Here is a 12758-nt window from a genome sequence, read left to right as displayed (position 1 = left end):
TCTTCTATCACTTCTATGCTCCGTTCTTTTCCAAGCTCTTTTATTTTTTTGAACATGTATTCTTGCTGGACTGGGCTTGTTTTGGGCAAAAACTGGAGGCTATTTTGAAGCTCGCGGATGCTATCGGACTGCAAGCTTTCTCTCTCTAGCTGCCATTCTATTGAGTTTTTGTGGTTTTGTAGCTTTTTAATTTCGCGTTTCTCAGACAGATTTACAATATTCTTATAGCACTCCAGTCTTTTTAAATATTCTCGTATGTACAAAGATTTTCTGTTGTATTCGTCATGCGCCTTACCGAGCGCTCTGGCCTTCCTGTCGAATGCACTGCCTAGCTTGTCTCTCTTTTTAAGCACTTTCCTTTTCAGCATCATATTATCTACATACTTTTGGCAAAAATCACTCAGATCTCTTTTTATCTTCAGAGTGTTAGATCCACTCGTTCTTTTCAAGTGGTTTGTGTGGTCTGCCATGTATTCTATAGCTTTAATCATGTGGTTGTGTATTCTTTTTTCATAGTTGATTTCTTTTATGTTGTTGCCAATAGAGACAACTATTTTTAAGTCCTCAAGACCAAACAGCTCGCTGATTTCTTTCTCTATTTCAACCCCTGGCCTGTTAGAAATGACTTCTATTTCTTTGCATAGCCTAATTAGCTTGGCAATTTTGTAATAGTTCTCGTGAATAAACTTCAGCCCGTGGTCTACCAAAGAAACTTCGCTGCTCTTGTACTTTTTTTTGTATAAGTCATCGAGACTGTAGTATTTCTCTGTGGGCGAGTACTTTTTTAGAATGCTCATGTCCATTGACTTTACTGAATTGGATACATAGCAGAAGATGTCTCTATCGAGGCTCTCTGAGGTGAGCTTGAGTAGGCCTTCTAAGTTCACAGGAGGGCTTCTATCTTTGATCTTCAGCGTATATGTTCTGGTGCTCAGCTCTTCATTAGTATTCTCATTTATCCTACTGTTTCTATAGATTCCGTGCTTTGGGTCATATATAAATGGATTTGCGTCCATGGCTTTGCTGACCAAAGAGAGAACATTTGGCTTAGTTGGGTTATCCTCTGTATCCAACAGACAGTCGTGTAAATGGCTTATATCTGCCAATCCATACCCATAGTATATAAAGTACTGATAGATCCCATTCTTAACTATGCCCAGAATCTTTTCTTTTTCTTCATCCGTATACGCGCTGCTTTCTATTTCGATATTGTCAAGTATGCACTTTAGTACGGCAAAATAGCTTAGCTTAATGCTATCTGCAATGTTTGCATCAAGACAGTCTCTAATATCAGCAGACTCGCATGCTTCTGCAGCTTTATCTATATTTATTTTCAGCTTAACTTTTTTCATTGAGCTATCCTGAAAATTTTGCATCGTATAAATAATTTAAAGCTAATAGCTGTCAATGCACAGGCTATTGGTATTATCATTCTCTAGCCCATTGACAGGGTTTTTAAAAGCATCCAATTAAGTCATTAAATATAAAAAGATGCTCTCTCAGAACATATCTAAGAGCTTCTACTGCTTGCTGCAGCTTGAGGGCATTTATTCAAAGCTATATGCAGCCACGCTTAGGTCTGTACTGGATTGCAAATTCTTTAACAGTTTAGTGCAAGAGCTTGATCTACATTCTATGGTTGTTAGCACGATGAATGCGCTTGCATCAGCCAGCGTACAGAAAATAGTCTATTGGGAGAGGCAGGTATCATAATGAGCCTGGCAGAGCTATAAATGGAAAAATGATTTTTTTTAGCATGAAAGATCAGAAATTAAGGAAAATACTAGCTATCAGGGCACTAATTCTTGTTTTTCTTGTGGCAGTGTGCCAAGGAAGCAGCAGTGTGTCTGATGAGGAGGGGATTGGTAATGCCAGCGTGTCGGCAGGAAAAAAAAGAAAAATGGTTGAAATAAGCAACCCTACAGGTTCATCTTTTGCTGACCAGTTTGTAGTGGCAAAAAATAAAAAACAGAAAAAAAAGGACAGTGCATCGCAGGAGGAACTTGATATCGCAGTGGACGATGAAGAGCTACTAGAAGTTGGCAGCCAAACACCGCGAGACAAGAGGAAACAAGAGAAGGAGGAGATAAAGGAGATGAAAAGAATCAAGATTAGCCTGTGGAACGATGAAAGATTGAGGAACAGGAAAAGAAGGGGCAACAAGGCAAAACAGATGGCAACATACAGCGTCAATATCTCTGATACATGGGAAATGAATAATACGAGCATCCTGTCTTATAAAAGGAAACTTAGAGGCTATATTAAAAACTTTTGCACACTAATTGCTCCAAAGACCAAGGACAACAAACTGTGGTACTTTATTGGATGCGAGTCCGCACTCACAAAAACCAAATACAAAGCTCTTTTGGGGCTGCGGAAGATATTTGAAAACACGGAAGATAAGAGAGACGATGAGTACAGGGAGAAGCTGGAAAGTCTGGAGGGGTACTACCCCGGAGTGTTTGATGAAATGATAAAGTACGCAAACAAGCATCGGCCTGTGATAACCAGCACAGAGAATCCTCTGGAAGAGTGGAAGGAGAGCTTGGGGGATATTTACATTCGCAGAGACACCGAGCCGAACTACTACATGATGGAGGAGTATAAAGACATCAGCCAGATCGATAGAAGCTGCAGAGAGATAGTGCAGGCCGTAAGAATGATTCTGATGCTGCCTGAGGTGTACCAAGATTTTTCCATACTGCACGAAGACCCCATATATAGCCTGCACATTTCAAGGGATCCGCGCACCAAGAAAAAAAAGAGAAACATTCTCCTGCTCCTGCGCGAGATGGCCACAAAAATAAAAAACGATGACGCAGACATGGATAAAATACACACGGATCTCTACAGCAACTTTGAAGATCTGTACGGAGCAGAGGGCTTGTCTAAAATGACAGCTGTTGATATATACACAGACATTTACAAACTCCTTGTGAACTTCTACGAAGAAGCAGAGCCTTTCGATAGCAAGAAGACTGTTCTCTCGGGGAAGGCCGTGATAAAAAACCAAAAGTATGTGAAGTGCGAGATAAAGTCGGACATAGCATCAAAAAATGTAGATAGGAGGGTTCTGGGCACTGAGCGCTCATTTGAGAACAACAAGTGGAGTGTGTCGTCTGATATATGCGAGCACTACCATGTGCACTACTTGGACAATACCACAAACGATCTCAGACTACTGTGCATGCCCATTTATGAAGATGACAGGGGAGAGAAATACTATCTGCACACAATCAACGACATAGTAGATCATATAAAGGCACTGTATGGAACAGAGGCAGGCAGTGTGCACCCGTTCAAAGTAAGAAAAGGAACCAGAGAGTGGTCATACATCAATAAAAGTGAGAGAGCGCAGACAATGAAAGACTTGGAAGAACACGAGGTGGTGTTCTACCGCATTGATGAAGACCCAAAAGAAACAGCGTTTAGATTTGTGCAGTTTAACCCTTTAAATCCGCACGAGAAAAAAAGTATTTGCATCCCGCTGTTCCTTACTAGCCGCCTGGTGCGAGATGCAGTGAAGCTAGGCCCTTTTATTAAGAGAGATAAACACACGGAGATAGACTCGATAGAGTTTGAAAAGAGAAAACCCGATGTGTACGAGTATAACACACATTACGAGGAAGACGAGTTCTCAGATATACACAAGTACTACAGTAATCTATACATACTCCCAAAAGAGAAAGGGAGAAAAAGCATCAGCTGCTACACCATGGAGTGCCAGACTGAAAGACAAGAAGACGGCACTGTCAGGGCTGCGTGGTATGCGAGAGTGCTGGAGAGCGTGGACGAGCACACGCACTGCATACTTGACAATTCCTTCAAAGGAGAAGAAAACTTAGAAAAATTCAACGATTTTATTGACGTGCTAGAGTCAAGAGAGTACAACAAGGACAGCGATTTGCAGTGTATGTGGCTCTGTGATAGGAGCAGGGCACAAGATAGAAAGCCAGAAAATCAGAGCAATGAAGTGGATGTTCAGACAAATGAAATGCATGTGTGGCTGCCCAACAGAGAATGCAATAAATATCTGAATAGGCAGAGCCTAGATATAATCAGAACAGAGATTAGTAAGGTAAAAGAAAACCTGAAGGAGATAGATGAGCAGTCAAGAAACAGCTCAGAAAACCCGGACAGCTCCAAGCTTCCGAAAGATATAAAGATAGAAAACAGGAAGATATCGGTTTCAAAAAGCTACAGAAGAAGAAGAATGATGGGTCTATATCAAAAGCTATACATAAAAATATCGAAAAGGCCAAATATGCGCATGCAGTTTATGGTGTTCCGCAATGTGAACGAGAGCAGGTCCAATATGGGAGCAAACAACGAGATTCTCGATGTTTTAATTACGCGGTACAATCATTCAGTGTAGAGTAGATGATATCAGCGAATAAACAATATTTTTAGCTTTTTCCTCTTATTCTTCACTTTTGCCTCATCAGTGATCGCTGCAATGTCCTGTTAATAATGATCCAAGGATTGAAATGTACAGATAATAACCCGAGAACTGCGGTGTGGCTTACCATTTAATGCCATGAGGTGTACAATAGAGAAGGACTGAGAGAGTGCCAGAGCGTATGCAATGGTATTTTTGCAGAGAATATAGCCTGAGAATGCCTGAGAAATCCCAACTGAAAATTATAAATAAAAAAATGGTATTTTCAGCATGAAAAATCAGGAACAAAAGAAAATACTGAATGCGGTAGGCATAGCGCTGATTCTCTTTATCGTAAGGTGCAGAGGAAGTAAAGACGCCTTTAGCGAAGAGGCATCCACCAGTATAGACCTATGCATAGAAGAAATGAGTGCAAGGAGTGGCATACCAGCCCAGCACAGTCAGGTGCTGCAGCCTGTGCCAGAGCCCACTATTCTCGGGTGCTCTTCAAACCCAGCATACAATGTATCTGGTGCACCTAGGCAGCAAGAAAGAAAAAATGAAATATCCCGATCCTTTGCCGAACAATGGATACGTAATATAATCCAGAGCGGATGCAAGCCTTTTGGAGCGCAGCTGAGAACAGAAGGACAGACTGTCATAAGCAGGGTGTCTAGCGAACAAGACATTTCTCGGGCTGTGCAGTCTATGGGAAGAAAAAGAAAGGTAGGTACACCCACTTCTCCACCCGAGCAAAAGAGCAAGAAAAAGGAGCTGAAAAACCTGGAGAATAGCCCCAGCATGAAGATATGGAACGAAACAAGACTGACCACAAAAAGGAGAGAAAGGTATAGAACACACCACCAGACAATATACAGATACGAGTACACCAACTTTAACGACTATCTGCAGCAGCAGGTAGAAGCTAGGCCCTACCAAGAGATGATCAGAGAAGAAGTAGAAAACTTTTCTGCAAAAGGCGCTTCTCTGATAGAGAAGAATCCCCTGTGGTACTTCATCGCGAGCAGAACTACAAACATAGCCACAAAACAGAAAGATATTTTCGGGCTGAGGGAGGTGCTCAAAGATGGAGAAGAGAGCAAGTATAAGAAGATGCTGGTGGCTCTTGAGGGGTACTATCCTGGAGTGTTTGAGGACATGCTGGCGTACATAGAAAAGCACAAGCCGCTGAGAGCCAGCAAGGAATTCCCTCCCACTGTGTGGAAGGAGACCTTGGGAGACATCTACATCAGAAAGAGCCTCGATCTCAACTACTACACGGTGATAGACCAGAACAGAATCAGCGAGATAGATGAGAAGTACTCTGCACTGGCCTATGCGGTGCACATGATCCTCGCACTGCCCGAAGTCCAGCAAGACTTTTCCAGCATTAGCACTGCATTTATAAAGGGTACGAGAATCTCTGAAATACCGTTTAGAAACGGGCAGTGCCACAAGATCCTGCTGGCCATACGCACACTGGCAAAGGAGGAGGCTATGGAGGACAGTAAAAAAGTAGAGAGCATATACAAAAGCATCCACAGCACTCTTGAGAGCATATACGAGAAGAAACCAGAAGAAGAGCTTGCGATTTCCGAGATGTACAAGAAAGTGTACATTGTTCTTGCAGAGTTCTACGAGAGAGTAAAACTTTTCGATGAAAATGAGTATATATTGGCGGGGAAGTGTGTTGTAAAGCACCAAAAGTACATTAAATGCACAGCAAATCTTGTGCTGGCAGCAGACAAGTCTTCTATACAGGAGTGCAGACATGCACACTCCCTGGAGATATACAAGTGGGGCGTGTCATCTGATGTTAAAGAGCACTACCATGTGTACTACGTGGACAACACATGGCACCGGTGCAGAAGACTGTGCATGCCTATTTATGTATCTAGCAGTGGCGAAAAACTCTACATACACACAATTGATGAGATAGTAAAGTACGTAAAGACGCTGTATGGGGTGGAAGACAGCTCCAATGTCATACACCCTTTCAGGGTAAATAAACAGAGCAAAAAATGGTCGTACATTAAGGAAAAGGAAGAAAGAGAGCAGACGGTGAAAGAGTTTGTGGGGCACGAGGTAGTGTTCTATCACATCGAAGAAGATCCAGAAAAAGCAAAGTTTACGTTTGCAGAGATCAGGCCGCTGTATCCCCATGATGAAAATAGCATTGACATTCCTCTGTTCCTTGCGCCTCTGATGCGCTCGGCTGTGGATCTCGGGCCTTTTAATAAGGAGGGCGAGCACAAAGAGGTAGACTCAATAGAGTTCAAGGATGTAACGGCCAGTGTGTACGAGTACAACATCGACTACAAAGGGAGCCTGTACTCGTATGTGCAGAAGTATTACAGCGATCTGTGCATAGTGCCAGATGATGAAAAGGATGAAACCCTTGACTGCTACATCATGGAGTGCAGAGCATCTCCGGAGACAGGTAATAGAGCTGAGGTTGTGTGGTACGTGAACGCGATGAATAATGAAAATGCGTACATGCACTGTCTGCCTGACAGGTCTTTCAGAGAAAGAGGAAAGACGGGAAAGCTTAAAATTTTTGTTGACGCACTAGAGTCAAGAGAGTACAGCAAGGACAGCGATCTGCAGTGCGTTTGGCTGAAGAACAGAAATGTGGGAAAAAGTGGACTGAAAAGCCCGGTAGAAAAGATACACACTTGGTTTGTGAAAAGCCAGAAGGGTAAGCAGAAGAGCAGTGTTATGGACAAGGAGATAATCATGGAGAGGATAAGAAAAGAAGAAGCGAGGTACAGGAGAGAAGACAGAAGGCTGGATGCGCTGAGAGACCTAGAAGAAACGCCCAAGATAAAAACAGAGAAGATTGCAGCGAGCAATGCAAAGAGCAATGCCAAGACAAATCTAAAGTTTGGACGCAAAAAACTGCGCGATGCAATGTCTGAAAGGCCAAACGAGGAGACAGAGCTCATAGCGTTTCGGAACGTGAACGAGAGCAAGTCCCATCTAGGAGCGCACAACGAAATTCTTGACGTCTTAATTACATGGTACAACAGATAGAGAGGGCTTTTGGTGAATAAATAGAGTTTGATTGAATTAGCGTGTATTATTGGCTTTCTATTGGTTTAATGGTCGAGTGAAGGATCAGAGCAGCTAATAGGTTAGCAGTTTATTAGTCTGGTTTAACTCTTTAATTTCTCAGAAGAATGAAGTTGCGTGATTGGTGCTACATGCATCTGTTTATTCGCATATATTTTAGTGTCTATTTATTCGCATATATTTTAGTGTCTATTTTTAGTGTGAAGGACTGCTATTTGGAACAAAATAAAAAATAAAATAAAAGCAAGTGTATGCGAATAGGTAGAACTTTACTTTCGTTTTTTACTTTTATTTATTTATTTATTATTATTAACTCTTGGTGTGTTATTCAAAGGAAAAACCAACAGTGGATGTAGTGGTGGTGTAGGTAAAATGGAAGAGATAGCCAAGCTGGACTATACATTTGAGTATATAACCCGAGGATATCTGTAGATGTGGCAGAAGAAGTGATTATAATCTTGAGATAATTTATTGTAGTTGCCAACTAGTTAGTATTGCCTGGCTCGTATCTTCTAAATCTCTTAATTGGAGGTTGCTCGTCATTTTCACTGTCAGAGGCATTCTTTGTTTTGTAGTTTGAGAAAACAGACACAAGCTTCGACATGCCCACTAAACAAATGCCAAATGAGATTATCTTAAAGAGCTTTGATTGGTTTTTCTTTGATAGGAGAAGTCCTCTCTCTTCAGGGGCTTCGTCTACCTCCATTTCTAATTCTTGGTGCTCTTTAAGCGCATCGTTTACCTCTGATTGCTCAGATATTTTTAGCCTGCTTAGCTCTGTTTCTACTCCATCTACGACTATTTTTACACCATGTGCTTCTAGCAGCTCTTTCATTTTTTCGATCAAGTATTTTTTCTGGTCTGAGCTTATTAGAGATAAGTGTTCAAAACTATTTTTAACCTTAATAATATTCTTGAGTTGTATTCTTTCTTTTCTTAATTTCCGTGTTAACAATATATTTTCATTGTTTAAACGGTTAATATCACATTTTAGGCTTTCTATCTCTTCTATCTTTTCATCTTCTATTTGATCGTAGTCCTGCGAATCTGATTTAGTTGTCCTCTTCCATTCTTCCAATTTTGCCTCTTTTTCCTTGCATTCTTTCTTTTTTTGAGCACAAGAACTAGAATTTTCTTCTCTTTCTCTAATTATTTCATATATCGTATCATTTACTATTTTCTCCAAGCCTGTGCTAGTTATGTGATCCTTATAGAAAGTGCTTAAGTCTGTGTTTAGCTTCAGTATCTTTTGTCCGTCCTTTTTTTCTAGGACTTTATCGCTATTTACTATGTACTCCAATGTTTTAATAGAGGAATTGTGGATTTCTTTCTCACACGTAATGTATCCAATATTGTTGTAAACAGAAACAGCTATTCCTAAGTCACCAGAGCTGAACAAAGCACTGATTTCCTTTTTAATTTCATTCAGAGCAACACTGTCTGAGGCGGCCTCTGCTGCTTTGATTTTTCTGTCTAAAGCTCTAATTTCACTCAATTTTTCGAAAATAAGACTTAGCCCATAGTCTGCTAACGACACATTAGTTTTTTTATATTTAGTGTTGTATAGCTCTTCTAGAGCATAGTGTTTTTCCTCTGAAGAGTATTTTGTTAAAATATTCATATCTACTAAATCACGTAAATTATGTGAAACACAGAAAAACTCTCTGCTCAGACTCATGGAGGCAGACCAGTACAAGCTTTCTAAGTTCGTAAACTTTGTGTCATCAATCTCCAGTGTGTACTCTCGAGTATCCAAGTTCTGGTTCACATCACCTATCCCTAGGCTCTCTAATGCTTTATCCATGTCATACTGCATATTTATCCCATGTTCTGCATTGTATATAAATATATTTGGTTCCATAAGATCATCAAGCAGACGAGTAGGAGTATTGTTATAATTTGGATTATTTCTGCTGTATCTTAACCTCTTTTTCAAATCAAACATAGTCCCATTTTCATTTGTCTCATCAATGTACATAAAGTATTCATACATACGTTTCTTAATTGCATTTTCCAAGAATTTTTTCTCTTCATCGCTATACAGCTCGCTTTCTATTCTTATGTTTTTATCAAGTACATGCCTTAGTATAGTGATATGGGACAAATCATAGGATCTAAGAAGTTCTTCCATGTTATATTTACTGCCAATGGTATTGTAATCTTTTAATATTCCCTCTAGGTCTATTACTAATTTGACTTCTTTTATGTGTGGGGCAGTAACTTTTTCTGGCACTTGGACCTTTTTTACTTTTACGCTATGCATTTCTCCCAGCTCTTCTATCTCTTTGACCAAATGGTTTTTCTGGCCTGAAGTTAATTTGGACACGCATCTAAAATCGTCCTGAATGTCACGAATATTCTTGAGCCGTAATTTTTCTTTTTTTGTTTTCCACTCTAGCAGATTTATATCATTTCTTAAACGGTTAATGTCATATTTTAGGCTTTCTATCTCTTGCATCTTTTTGCTTTCTATTCGAGCGTAGCTTTTTGAGCCTGTTTTATTTGTCCTCTTCCATTCTTCTAATTTTTCCTCTTTTTCCTTACATTCTTTCTTTTTTTGGGTGCGAGAACTACAATTTATATCATTTTCTTTGGCTAAATCGGTTATTCTATCCTTTATTATTTTCTTTAAATCGATATTAGCTACATAGTTCTTATAAAAATTACTCAGGTCTGTTTTTATCCTCCATGTCTTTGGTCCATTCTTTTCCTTCAAGGCCTTGTCCCTATTCGCTATGTATTGCAACGATTCAACTATGTGCATATGTATTTTTTTCTCGTGGATAATGTATCCAATATTGTTGTAAACAGAAACAGCTATTCCCAAGTCACCAGGGCTGAATGATTTTCTGATTTTCTCTTTAATTTCATTCAGAGCATTTTTGTCAGAGGCGGCCTCTGCTGCTTTGATTTCTTTAACTAAAGCTCTAATTTCATTAATTTTTTCGAAAATAAGATTTAGTCCATAGTCTGCTAATGGCAAATTAGTTTTTTTATGTTTAGTGTTGTACAGCTCGTCTAGAGTGTAGTATTTTTTCTCTGATGAGTATTTCCTTAAAACATTCATATCTACTAAACAGTGTAAGTTAAGTGTCCGAGAGAAAAACTCTCTACTTAGATTCACAGAGGAAGACCAATACAAGCTTTCTAAGTTGGTGAACTTTGTGTCATCAATCTCTAGCGTGTATTCTCGAGAGCCTAAGCCAGTATTGCTAGCAGTTGGGATTAAGCGCTCTGGTGCTTTTTTCATGTCTATCTGCATATTTATTCCTTGTTCTGGATTGTATACAAACAGATTTGGCACTATAATATCATTAAGTAGACGGACAGCAGAATACTTAATTTTTTCTTCGTTTCTTGATTTTATTGATTTTAGTAAATCATTTATAATCTCAATTTCGTTTCTATCCCTTAATACAAAATGGCTTTTGCTGTTATTCTTAATTATGTTTACAAGTGCATTTTTCTCTTCACCACTATACTGTGCACTTTCTATTTCTATGTTTCTATCAAGTATGTTCTCCAGTATGTTTAAATAGTTTAAGTCAGGAGAGAATTCAATAGGTGTTTCTGCAATATTTATAATTTTACTGGATTGGCAGGCATCTAAAATTCCTTCCAAGTTTATCTTCAGCGTGACTTTTTTCATAGTTTGTGTAGTATTTTCAGCTATGTCTTCTTGTGCTGTTTTTGTTGTGGAAAAGTCTATTTTTTCATGCGATACTTTGTCATCTGATAGCTCATCTACTTCCATCTCTTCGGGCATTTCTACCTCTATCTTTTCTACTCCCATGCCTTGTCCTTCTGCAAACTCCTCTATCTTTTTGACTATGTGCTTTTTCTGGTCTGGACTTATATCGGATAGATGCTCTAGATTGTTAATAATATTAAGAAATTGTGAATTTTCTTTCTTGGAATTACAGTCTAGTGCATATATTTCATTTGCTAGCTCGTTAACAGAAAGAGCTAAAATTTCGACCTCTTCTTTGCTCTTTCCCTCTCTTATTGCTTGTTCATGTTTTTTTTCCTTACTTCTAGATTTTCTTTTTTTCCTTCTATTTCTTTAGATATTTTATCTTTTTTTTCAAACACTATGTTTTTTAAGCCCGTCTTTACTATATAGTCTTCTTTAAAATTGCTCAGGTCTGTGTTTATCTTCAGAGTATTCGGTTCGTTTTCTCTCTCTTTCAAGAGCTCTGTGTTGTTTGCCATGTATTCTACTGTGTCAATTATACCTTTTTGCGTAGTCTTTTCATTTTTTATTCTTTCTATATTGCTAATGACGGAAAGGACTAATTCAACATCTTCTTCTTTAGTAAATATTTTTTCAAGTTTTGTATCTACTAGTAATATACCATCGTCATATTCTAAGCCTTTAATTTCCTCAACTAACTCTTTGACCTCATGATACTTTTCGTGGATAAGATTCAGTCCGTAGTCTACCAATGGCACAGAAGTATTTTCGTATTTTTTAGTGTATAGTCTATTGACAGAGTACTGTGCTTTTTCTGATGAATATTTTTTTAAAACATCCAGTTTCATTGAGGCTATTGACTCAGCAATGTATAGGAGAGACTCTCTTTCCAGGCTTTTGTCAGTAACGTGAAGTGTGCTTTCTAAGCTCAGAAGCTTTGCATCATCAAGCTGCAGAGTGTATTCTCGAGTGCTTAGATCAGGATTACTACTAGCTATGCCTATATTATCTAACGCTCTGCTCTTGTCAACCTGTATGTGTATTCCGTGCTCTGGACTGTATATAAGTAAGTTTGGCTTTATAATTTCATTAAACAAAGAGATATACCAATATCTAATTGATAATTCATCTTTGGACTCTAATGCACTACTTACATAATCCATAATTCTTGTTCCATATGTATTGTATGTAAAGTATAGACATGCATTGTTTTTAATTGTGTTTTCAATGCCTTCTCTTTCTTTATCAGTGCACGGGCCTTCAATTTCTATATTCCTGTCAAATATACGCTTTAGTATATCCACATTGTCTTTTCCACTAGCACCTTTGATGGTTGCTCTTTGTATGGCAAGTTCGCATGCTTTTCGTATTTCTTCTAGTTTTATCTTCAGTTTTACCTCTTTCATTCTTGTTATAAAGATTTTAATTGCAGAAGTATTTAAGCTTATGAGTTGTTCATCAGCTAGATGATTGGTACCTTTGTTCTTGAGTCTATTCGAAGAGCTCTGTAGAAGTGTCCAGTTAGCGCATCAAGCAGTGATTTCTACTGTCTATTGGATCATCCTTGCATTAAATCAAGCATTCCATTGATCAGTTTATCTGTCCAGTGATTAG

The 12758-nt window shown here is 38.9% G+C and overlaps 5 protein-coding genes across 5 annotated transcripts; 2 read left to right on the top strand and 3 right to left on the bottom strand.

The window, feature by feature from the left end:
- Window positions 1-1352, bottom strand: NEMIN01_2359 (uncharacterized protein; the record flags this gene model as incomplete). Its single annotated transcript, XM_051478301.1, has 1 exon — window positions 1-1352. A coding segment is annotated over one exon (1352 nt), but the record flags the coding sequence as incomplete, so codon positions are not given.
- Window positions 1353-1756: 404 nt separating this feature from the next.
- On the top strand, window positions 1757-4375 carry NEMIN01_2358 (uncharacterized protein; the record flags this gene model as incomplete). The annotated part of the gene is made up of 1 exon (XM_051478300.1): window positions 1757-4375. The coding sequence occupies one exon, from the start codon at window positions 1757-1759 to the stop codon at window positions 4373-4375; it is 2619 nt and encodes an 872-aa protein (XP_051334260.1).
- A 294-nt stretch (window positions 4376-4669) lies between these two features.
- NEMIN01_2357 (uncharacterized protein) lies at window positions 4670-7411 on the top strand (the record flags this gene model as incomplete). Its single annotated transcript, XM_051478299.1, has 1 exon — window positions 4670-7411. The coding sequence occupies one exon, from the start codon at window positions 4670-4672 to the stop codon at window positions 7409-7411; it is 2742 nt and encodes a 913-aa protein (XP_051334259.1).
- Window positions 7412-7934: 523 nt separating this feature from the next.
- NEMIN01_2356 (uncharacterized protein) lies at window positions 7935-11243 on the bottom strand (the record flags this gene model as incomplete). Its single annotated transcript, XM_051478298.1, has 1 exon — window positions 7935-11243. The coding sequence occupies one exon, from the start codon at window positions 11241-11243 to the stop codon at window positions 7935-7937; it is 3309 nt and encodes a 1102-aa protein (XP_051334258.1).
- A 209-nt stretch (window positions 11244-11452) lies between these two features.
- Window positions 11453-12550, bottom strand: NEMIN01_2355 (uncharacterized protein; the record flags this gene model as incomplete). Its single annotated transcript, XM_051478297.1, has 1 exon — window positions 11453-12550. One exon carries the CDS (start codon window positions 12548-12550, stop codon window positions 11453-11455), a length of 1098 nt encoding a protein of 365 aa, XP_051334257.1.
- Between the last annotated feature and the right edge of the window lie 208 nt (window positions 12551-12758).

The sequence above is a fragment of the Nematocida minor genome, assembly GCF_024244105.1.
Source record: "Nematocida minor strain JUm1510 chromosome Unknown 7867, whole genome shotgun sequence".
Taxonomy (NCBI): Eukaryota; Fungi; Microsporidia; genus Nematocida; species Nematocida minor.
Note: the sequence above shows the minus strand (reverse complement) of the source record. Positions and strands in the feature narration are given on the sequence as shown.